Source organism: Ictalurus punctatus, chromosome 20, assembly GCF_001660625.3.
Source record: "Ictalurus punctatus breed USDA103 chromosome 20, Coco_2.0, whole genome shotgun sequence".
Classification (NCBI taxonomy): Eukaryota; Metazoa; Chordata; class Actinopteri; order Siluriformes; family Ictaluridae; genus Ictalurus; species Ictalurus punctatus.
Genome location: NC_030435.2, coordinates 19,629,049 through 19,639,507, shown reverse-complemented (window position 1 = coordinate 19,639,507; position 10,459 = coordinate 19,629,049). Strand labels below are relative to the sequence as shown.

The following is a 10,459-nucleotide window of genomic DNA, read 5'->3' as shown; positions in this document are numbered from 1 at the left end:
TCAGACCCTGTGGATTTATTTCCTTGTAGAAGGATGAATGCGTATACACTCAGCCAGTAACAGTCATCATGTCTCAAATATGCGGCTTCTGTGTACTTTTCTGACCCAGAAATTAGCTCCACCCACAACTGAAACTACTTAAGGCAAACTGTATGGGACAGAGGGGTCAGTGATTTCATTGAAGTGGTGATTCACATTGCAGACAGCAGAGGGCTCCAAAAATGGCAAACCACTTCTTTAAAGTGATATTTGACAAAGTGTATGTTTACATTATAGATTCCTTTAAATTAGTATATATATTTTTTATACACAAGAGTTCCAAGACATTACTGCAATCAGAGCACAAACTCTGATTTGTGTCTTTACATATCCTCCCTTTGCCATGCTAATGACATTGTTGGATTATCACAACATTCTGCAGACCGTACAGGATTTCACAAAGTATTTTTGTGATTGTTGTGGCCAAAAAGTGCTTGATTTTGTTGCGCCTTTTTTCAAAATTTGCGATGCAACTTGTAGAATTTTTGGGGGGGGTTTTTTTGGTTGCAAAAACTACTTGAAGTGCTGAAATCACAACAGCACGGATTTTTTTTTGCACAGTGATGCGTGTTGGTAAACGAGACCTTTCAGCCGTACTCATATTCGACGCATGTGAATCAAGGAGGGCTTTGGCAGAATGCGCATTGTGATGACATCACAAGATGTGTCTTGGCCCAAATCTGCGGTCATTTTGAAAAATGTGTGTATAGAATACTGATCAATCTGCATGAGTAGTGTGTGCCAAATGAATAAATAAGTTAATGTAGCAAACCTTCTACTACTGTGGGTCCCAAAGTGGGGTCTGTGATGGGGCCAATCACAAGTCCAGCCATTATCAAGCATATTATATTTCTTACATATCCTTATAATTATTTGACGAGTAATTTGAACTGAACGAGTTTCACCCAAACCGCACTAACACCAAAATAAGTAGGTGTATAAATAATGTCAACTTGGACCTAATGTGGTTGGTAAGTGGTTAGTTTAATAATAAAAGACTGCTTCTAGGAGTTGAATAGGACTCAAAACGCTTCAGCATTTTAATAAATCAGCTGATAGATGAAAATGTCATTTAGAGATTCACAAATTCGCAGAAACCAGATTTAATGCTAATTATCAATGTTTTTAAAGTAACTAGTTTAACATACTAGTTTCTAAGGCATCAGAGAAATCCATGAAATGGAAAAGTCATAGAAAGTCTTATAAAGGAGAACACTGTCAAAAATCAGGAGGAAAGAAAACACTGAAATTTATTTATTTATGCTCTTTGCAAAGAAAAAAAATCAACTAAAGCCAATTTCCAACATGTGGAAGAAAAGAAATGTGGTCCAGGAAGTCATGACTTATCTCTTCCATGAGTTTATAACTGAAACAGACAAAAGACAAAATCAAGTCTCCATTTGCATTGATTAATTAAACATGATGGAGATGTGGTTCTTGAGGAATGGTCTCACTTCCCAATAGCCAGAGACTCAACACAGACTAAGCAAAAGGCAAGAGAACTAATTATTGTATTCATATAGTCTCAAAGCACCACTGTTATATTTTAAACCATCAATTTAATGAATAATTTCACTAATTAAGTAAGTGCAATGTCACTATGCGCTCTGTACACCCAAATTTATTAAATCTAGTAAATGCAACTAAATCGCACTATATATATATATATATATATATATATATATTTAAACATGCCATGCCAGGCACAAGTGGACAGTATATAGTGTATAGTGCGTGTTTGCTGAGTTTCAGTGCCTCCTAGCGGCCACGTGAAAGACTGCAGTTCAGATGTCTAAAGAAACAAAAAGTTCCTGACTGTAAAACTCCAATGATAAACTTATAATAGCTTCATTTACCACATGGCACTTGAACACAACGGTTTTTTAAAGTTGTGTTCCGTGGATTTCATAAGACTCAAAGCAATCTCACTTTCAGTGACCAGGCCATAAACACAGACTCCTCCAGCTGAGCCCCGGTTCCTCATCGAGCCTGTATCGAATGCCTTATCCATCTACAGTAACCTAAATGAAAAGCACCAAGACACTGAGGTTTATTGTTTTACAGTAAAAAATGAAAACAAAAAACAAGATTTTTATTAAAGAAGCATAAAAAATAAAACTCTTGATACATTTCTTATAACCGTCAAGTCAGTTCAAATTATAACGTGTATACAATTGTTCCGACTCGCGGTTAAAAGGTCCATAAACTTTCAAATAAAATATATTTCAATTTTAAATTTTCTTCAATAATTTTCTCATTTTGTTATAAATTGCCTATATGTTTTACACAGGAAAACAGAAATATGGAAAATAAAGATAAATTTGCAGTAATAAAAAGGGTCACATTATAATCTGGGATATTTAGGTTAAAGGTAAGCAAATAAATTGTAAAAATAAAATGTGTAAAAAGTTTTTTGTCCTTTTTTTTTTTTTTTTTAACCCTTAGAAAAATTATTAGCTAATGCCTGATGGCTTCAAGACATGCAGATAGTTAACTTACAAATAATGATAATGTTTTAAAAACTACTAAACTTATCAGTTTTGTACGGCTGGAAAAAAAATCCCAATGATTGTATTTCAGGGTATTTACAGTCAGGCCTAAAACCTTGTTACTGGAACGACTTTTGGTTCTGCATATAAAAGAATTAAAGCAACACCAAAAAAAAAACAACAACAAAAAAAAAACACTAGAAAGGAGAGCAGAGTTACAGGGCTAAGTGATCTATGGGAGTATGGCAGCTTGGTGCCAGTCTGATGCCCGAAATCAGATCTCCCCTCCGAGCTTTCCATAGTAAACCCTGTTTATAAACTTTAAGAAGAGGGGATGGGAGGGATAAAGGGGTAAACATACTAACTAATCTCCATCACGAGTCTGTGCCAGCTGTGTCCAGGTTCGGAGTGACGGATTGACTGAGGATGCTGGTCCTCGCTAGGCTGAGAAACACCTGGAGCTTCAGACAGCACACACTTGGAGGGACGTTTACAACACGCTACTGACATGGAGCAAATTCTGTACCTTTTAACCAGTTCTGCTACTGTACATTTCCAGAACAAAACCCTCTTTTAAAATGTAGTTTCCAAAGTATCTTAAAAGTAACCTTACTAAGGTCTAACCTCAGTCCAACAAGATTCATCTGTCAGTCAGTCATCGCTGCCGGCTCATGCTCTGGACAAATGCTTAAAAATTCTCTTTCCCTCTTTTCTTCTCTGTAACATTCTGCAATCAATAGCAAGGGGGGAAAAATGACATAAAATGTTTTAATAAGACCACAAGAGCGGGTGGATCCCTGTTACGAACACAGAATCATTCTCTCAGGCGCTTCAGAAACAAACTGAACATCAGTAGTGATCTGCACCGCCAAGGCACCAAATGCTCTCAGCTCTGAACTGAAAGTGAACTGGCACTACTGAGTCTTTTAAAAACATTCTGTATCTGTGTACCCGTGGATGAAGCTAAAAAAAAAAAAAACTCTTCAAAAAGGGACACAGGAGAAATTATGGACCATTTTTGAGGCTTGTTCCATAGACGCCTGATTACTGAAACTAAATAGACAACACAAAACCATGTAAACCAGAACTATAAAGATCTCACCCCTGACCTTAACCTCGGCTCCAGAGGTTTCCGTTTCAAAGCCACTGCGTCTAAACATCGGTTCTAAGCTCTGGCCTGCGACCCTACAACTAAACCTCGTCTGCAGCTCTTGGACATGTAGCAAAGAGTGAATGGAAGCCCTGGGTGAACATAGCTGCCAGGTTCTGATTGGTTCTCAATCCTGGTTATTGTAACTGTAGGAGACCTGAATTATCACAGGAAGCCCTTTTAGACTGTACGGTGTCATGGCTTGTCGCGGAAAATAAACAAAAACAACTATTCACTGGGCTACTGGTGCAAGACTCATCCGATCAAAGCACAAAAACAGCAAGAGGCAAAACATAGAAATGGGTCTGGGCGCTAGTGTGGATTACAGCAAAGAGCCTTCGCCCTCAAAGTGAGAGCAAGGCCTTGTGGGAAGGGGCGGAAGACCGACGTTTCTCCAGGCTGGCCAGAGACCGAAAGAACATTGCAATGTGTCGCAGTGCACAAAGTGGGATGGATTTACAACAGTCCACTAAAATTTCTAAAATAATAAAAATTCCCCACTCTTCACCTTTTTCTCCTCCATAACATACACACACACACATCCACAGTAAGAAGAAATATTCTCGCAAAGTTACAACCTACCTATGCTAGAATTCAGTAATTCAGAACAAGGTGATGTTGGAGAGGACATTTCAGTCCTGTTCCAACAATCAGACAGCTAAATTGAAAAGAATGTCTAAAAGAACAATAAAAGTGTAACAGATAAAGTCGTCCGTGGAGTGAAAGGTGACTCCGCCGTATCCGTGGTGCTGTAGTGGACCCCGCTGGAACGGGGAACGAAACTGGAATGAACAAACCTGAACTTATTTGATCAAAGCAGTAAACACAATAAAAGTGTGTGTCTGATAATGAAATGTACTGTATATGACATGTCCACCCTGGGTCAAGTCCTCAGGAACAGTGTGTTCTAGTTCGAGGATCTAATAGCGCCCTCTTCTGGACCGGAGTACGAGTGTTTTAGGATTGCAGATTAGGATTAGGACAAATACAGGCGGAACACCGACCTCTTAGCACTGTAATGATATTTCTTATGCAACGTTAACTACTCTATCTACCTACATAATATTGAACATTAACCATTATGCTGGATATCAACTCTTAACTTGAATAAATATTAAGTGTTTCATTCTTCATCGATAATAATAATAATAATAAAAAGCAAACAAATAATTCTGTACTATTTTGGTCTGACGAGTGTGCAGGCTCCGCAGGCTTGCGCTTTGCGTTTTGTTTTTTCTTGTGAAAACGCAAAAAACGTGCGGGATTAAAAACAGACTGCATTCCCGCCCCTCTCGAAAAGTTCTCAAAATGAACCCTTAGAAAAAAGTGCAGACCTATGCAGCTTAAATCGAAAAATATCTGCAAGTAGAAAAAAGTCTCAAGCAAAAAAATAACCTGCTCAGAAGCAAGAATGAAGGGGAGGGGAATGTATAATACATGGACAGACTCATCGGCGGTAGATCAAATTAATGCCTAAAGATAGATAAGACACTGGTTTCTATCCCTCTCGTCCATCTCAAAGGAAAAATAAAGTACACTGCTGACCTGCTGATTCCACAGCCTGGCGTAAGTACACGAGTCAGTTATAATATTGACATTATCATCATAGTTATTATTAGTTAATAATAAATCAACATCAGAATAGTGTCGTATATAATATAGTAATTATTATCAATCCTATGTAGGCAGGTACACATCTTCCTCGCTCCTTATAGTTTACTGTAGACTTTCTAAATAGTGGGGTTGTTCTTCAGGGCTTGGGATAACAGCACCCCGGTGACTGTGTGCCATTAAGAGAAAATGCGAATGCACTGCGTGGCTGGGGTGTGGCATACAGGGCACTCGGGCTCCTGTGACTGGCAGATTTGCCCAGCGCAGTCCATGCAGAACAGATTGTGGCCGCAGGGAACAAGAGCGGCTGTGACCTCGCTCTCAAAACAGACGAAGCAGTCCCTGTTGCCGCCGCCTGGCATCATGCTGCCCAGGGTGCCAGCCTTCAAGCGGCCCAACATGCCAGATGCAGCACCTACGCTTCCACCACCCTCTGAGTCGGTAGGTGAGCCGCCAGGAAGCGAAGAGGCAGAGCAGGATGAGTAGCCCGTGGTGCTGCCACCACTGCTGCTGCTGCTTCCTCCTGAGAACGACGAGCCCGTGTGAAGCCAGGAAAGTGTGCTGAGCGGGTCGCTTTGTGCCCGCCGTGCCAACGGGTGCTCCAGCGCCGAGCCATCGCCAGGCAGTGTGGGTGAGAGGCGTGGTGTGACTGTGCCCCCGCTCAGGCCGCTACTGTTGCGCCGGAGAGGCTGTGCCGGTTTATTGCCGTTGGCCAGTGGTGCCCAGATGTTGCTGGTGCTGAATTCAAAGCCAAGCTCATCGGAGGTGGGGGGTATGCCAGGCGCGGGGTCGTTATTGAAGGTGAAAGTGCCTCCACCACTACCCGTGCTAAATGGACTGGTAGGACTAGCGCTGTCTGTGGGCCGGCGGCTGCTCGGGTACGGCTCTGAACCCAGACCACCGTTGTGATAGGATGCTGTGGAGAGCTTGCGGTCTGAGTGGTGCATGGAGAGAGGGAGAGGAGGAGGAGGTGGTGGAGGAGGCGGGGGTGCTGTATGGTGACCAGAGCTGTTTCCGCGCCCCCAAAGCGTGCTCCCAAGCCCCAACGCGCCAAGGCCTTCAAGGCTGACATCGGTGCCGTTGGTGTGAAAGTCGTTGTGGCCCTGCAGGTCTACGAATGCGCCGGTGCGCAACGTGATGTGTGTCTCGATCTCCTCACGTGCCCGGTCGACGTTCTCCGGCATGCCCGTCACCTCAAACACAGGATCCTTCTCTCGACTCGGTGTCACAATGTATGTGTGAGTCTGCTGCTGGATACGTTTGATCGTGGCTCCTTTAGGCCCGACCACCAGGCCCACCACACGGTAGGGCACACGCACCTGGATAGTAGTCTGGCCAGGAAGGTGTGGCGGCCCAGGAAGAGAACCTCCATTTCCCCCGGCTTTGCAGCGAGACGCACGAATCATGGAGAAGTGATCAGCTGCAGAGATAATCTCACGCTTGGCCATTTCCACGTCCTCGCGGCGGCCCGTCACTATAAACACAGGGTCCTCACCTCTCACCGGGGTCTTGATGTAAGTGTTGGTCTTTGCTCGCAGGGCTTTGATCTTACAACCTACAAGCAAAAAAACATATGGCAGCAGTTGAGACCTAAGGAAATCATGGCACAAATATATGAACACCACTGTGCTTTTAATTAGTTCGCCATTATGCTGAACATGTTTATTCCACTAGCAGTAGATTCTACTTATTTAAGTCCAATATTATTATAACAGTTCTGTGCACTGCACATACTTTACAACATTCAGAAAGGCAAACTTCAAAATCAATAAATAAAACAAAGACTTAACAGGGCTTTCAAGAGCTATTAAGCAAACATATTAAGCCTTGGTTTTGTTCATGATTTATTCATGTTGGCATATGGTGGGTTTTCAAGATTAGAATTTATATCAAACAAGTAACAAGCACAATTTATCTTCTCTTCATCTCAATGACGATCAATATAAACAACACAAATGGTATATGCACAGCTGAGTGAAAATTATATATAGAGGGAATATAACGGCTATTAAAACAAACTTTAGTTCGTTTGTTTTTTTAATGATCCATCTTCCTTTAGTGCCATGGTTCTTAAAATGGGGTGTGTGATGTACATCCAAGCATCCTGTTATTTACTGTTTTATTTATTAGAATTCAACACCATCATTTAATGATTAATAGTAATGACCGATCACAATCACCAACCCCTATTGTTATAATCATAGTTAATACAGTTCTCGGCCTAATTATATAGTCACTTGAATGAAACGAGTTCAGTAGATCAGTCACACTATGGAAATGTGTTTATTTCCTAATATAAAGGTTAACCATTTAAACATAAATAATGCAAATAATTTGAATGCGAGTGTAATTCTAAGAGTGTTGTTTATCTGATGCTTCTACACAATGTGAGAAAAGTACAAAAATAAAAAAAAATAAAAAGTTTAAAACTACAAAAAACGATATATATGGACATATGATTAGGTTCGTTAAACGAATGTGCCCTGAGATAAATCCGCAGGGCTACAAAAAAAGTTTGTGAACCCCTAGAAAAGAGAAACCAATCCGATGCTCACGTTCATTAGCAGCTCTTCTGAGGTAAAAGGTGTACTGTTTCTTTAAATATGGCTGCCTTCCCTCGCGCAGCCAATCGCGTGCGCGCGCTGTGATGTCATCGTCCGAGGCAGAAAGCATGGCACTTTCAAACAAAGAGAACAAAGCGATAAAGCGCCGCGAGCACGCACGTGCCTCAGCCAAGCTCTCGGGTCCGCACCGATGTTGAGCATAACGTAAATATAATCAATATAAACACGTCTAATGATTTAGTGCAATATCCACGGCGGTGGAATCGAATTCAGTGCAGCGCGAGGACAGTCTGATACCGCCCTGACTGACTGGCCCTGCTCTAGCATAACATAACAGCAGCCGTTTCTGTCGAGAAATAACACCATAAACACCAACTTATCAATGATACGGGTGATAAAATGAGTTTCAGGAAGGGTTTGGTGCCTGGCCTCGACCGAGTGTGCCGTAAAAGAGTGTCGGTCTATGTGTTTCTTTTGTTTGGGTGGAGGGACAGACTGGTTAGGCATGTGCAGACTGTGCTGCTTTGTCTGACCCCCGAGTCTCCCCTCCCCCCGACCCTCCATCTGCCCCAAGAACACAGGAGCATGCAATACAATATCGCCTCTCCAATACACTTCTAAACCTAAAAAATTAAAACAACTTAAACAATAGTTGCTATAAAGCACCGATATCACGGTGTGCCATGACAGCTGGACTCATCATAAACAACTCCTGGAGGAACAAAGGGCAGTCCGTGTGCAATCACAAAGGCTGGAAATGGTCACTTAACCCACCTTGCCTCCCAACGATCTCAGCGACATGCTCCGAGCTGGGCACAGGCACACACTCGGTCATGTTGACACTCCTCTTGCGGTTGCACAGCGCGGCATTCTGGTCTCCCAACACGGGGTGTGTGTGCGGGGCCATGTGGTAGCCCCCTGTGCCGTAGTACTCCGGAGACGGCGAGCAGGAGGAGGGCGAGCCGCGGGAGCCTCCCGGATGGTCGAGCAGCGGCAGGTCCACGTAGCCGCTTCCTCCAACTCCTCCTCCGACGCCGTTGCAGTTCTCGGACACGCTGCCCGTCGTGGTCCCGTCCAGGGAGTCCACTTTATCCAGCGCCATGAGCGAGAACTGATCGATGGCGAAGCGCAGCGCTTCCTGGTGCTCCTCGTCGCGGGACTCCGGTTCCGGTTCTCCGGGCAGCGCGACTCCGGTCTGCTGCGCGCTTACTACCGCGTCGTGGTCCATGATCTCTGGGTGGAACAGGGGGCTAGGCATGCTGCCCGCGGATGAGCATTAGACGGGATGGTCAACTGCTTTCTGCGCGGAAAAAAACACACAAAACAACGCAATAAATAAACATTTTTAAAAACTCTAGTAATAAAACCACACAACAATTCACAACCCTGCTAAAAAACGTCCCAAATCAACGTCTACTTCATGCCACTAGAGTAAAAAAAAAAACTCCCTCCTGCTTTGTCCTTATTGTTTCTTTCTCTTCATCCAGCAGCGGTTAGCAAAGTAGCTTAGCATCAGCTACATCACCAGCTAGCATGAGTTAGTAACTTACACAGTAGGACAAATCTGATATTATTATCGGTGTTAATTCTTAAACAACGCGCGTGACACTTACAGACATGATCGAGTTTCTTCAATAACCGCGGAATGATAAACGCGCCCGAATAAAACACAACAGAAAGGACGCTGCATTTTGTTGTTAGCGAACTAGCTTTAGCCGGCTAGCATACAGGCGGTAAGTCACGTTGTCGCCGCCTTTGTTTGTGGGTAACAGTCTAAGCAGCAGGCATGCACCGCGCCGAGTAAAGTTCAACCATCAAATCGTTCAAATAATAAATGCAAGTGAAGAACACGCGTTTAATTTACCTGTTTGGCTCCCGCTCCTTTATTGATTCTGGAGAAGGAACACTGAAGTCCTGGCTACAAGCGTTAGCTGAGTGTGCTAATTTGGGGGGCGTTTGGAGAAAATATTTGTTTTTAAAAGAACATTCAACGCACACGCCAGAGTGAACACACCGGAAAAAACGCGAATATCTCTACTTTCCCATGACCAGAGCTACACGTTGGCACGATTCTTCACATTTCCATGAGCGTATAAATCCCAAAAACACACACATATATACACACACACACTAGAGGAGCAGCGTCTCGTCTCTCCCGCTGCCTGCAATCCGCCGCCTTTGTCTAGCCAGGCGCACGCGACGCCGCTCTCTGCCTGCCAGTCTCTCGCGCACAAGGCGCTGACGTCACCCGCGACACAACAATGGAGTTCAAAGGCCACGCGGTAGGCGCCTACATCAGCAACGCGAGTGCGCATGCGCGTCCCGGCTACACCCGGTCATGTTCAAACCGCGAGCGTTATCATCGTTACAGCTTGAAATCAGATTCGCTTTCTTTTTTAAAAAGTCTGTTTTTTAAGTCATGAACAACTCGAAGAGACGCATCACGAGCTGTGTTGAAAAATCGTAGATAATCTTCTAGATAATCACTCTTGTAGATGCATTACTTAACGTTACATGTTGACCCGATTTCAAGTTCATACAGAAAGTCAGTGTAGACTTTTGAGTAGGGCTGGGGAGATATGATGATATAATATCGACATCGTGAT

The 10,459-nt window shown here is 43.4% G+C and overlaps 1 protein-coding gene across 2 annotated transcripts; it reads right to left on the bottom strand.

Moving 5' to 3' along the window:
• Positions 1–1,271: 1,271 nt before the first annotated feature.
• Positions 1,272–10,092, bottom strand: LOC108280492 (RNA-binding protein MEX3B). 2 transcript variants are annotated; one of them, XM_017495518.3, is made up of 3 exons: positions 9,718–10,092; positions 8,628–9,153; positions 1,272–6,844 (listed from the first exon to the last, which is right to left on the bottom strand). In XM_017495518.3, the coding sequence occupies exons 2-3, from the start codon at positions 9,109–9,111 to the stop codon at positions 5,469–5,471; spliced, it is 1,860 nt and encodes a 619-aa protein (XP_017351007.1). In that variant the 5' UTR covers positions 9,112–9,153; positions 9,718–10,092; the 3' UTR covers positions 1,272–5,468. The 2 variants fall into 2 exon arrangements, with proteins under 2 accessions (XP_017351007.1, XP_053529733.1); XM_053673758.1 differs by having other exon boundaries at positions 9,983–10,087.
• Between the last annotated feature and the right edge of the window lie 367 nt (positions 10,093–10,459).

Coding starts and splice junctions, on each gene's coding strand:
- LOC108280492 (XM_017495518.3), bottom strand. CDS start 9,111: ATGCCTAGCCCCCTGTTCCACCCAGAGATCATGGACCACGACGCGGTA. Junction 6,845..8,627: donor TGAGATCGTTGGGAGGCAAG/GTGGGTTAAGTG, acceptor TTTTGCTTGTAG/GTTGTAAGATCAAAGCCCTG.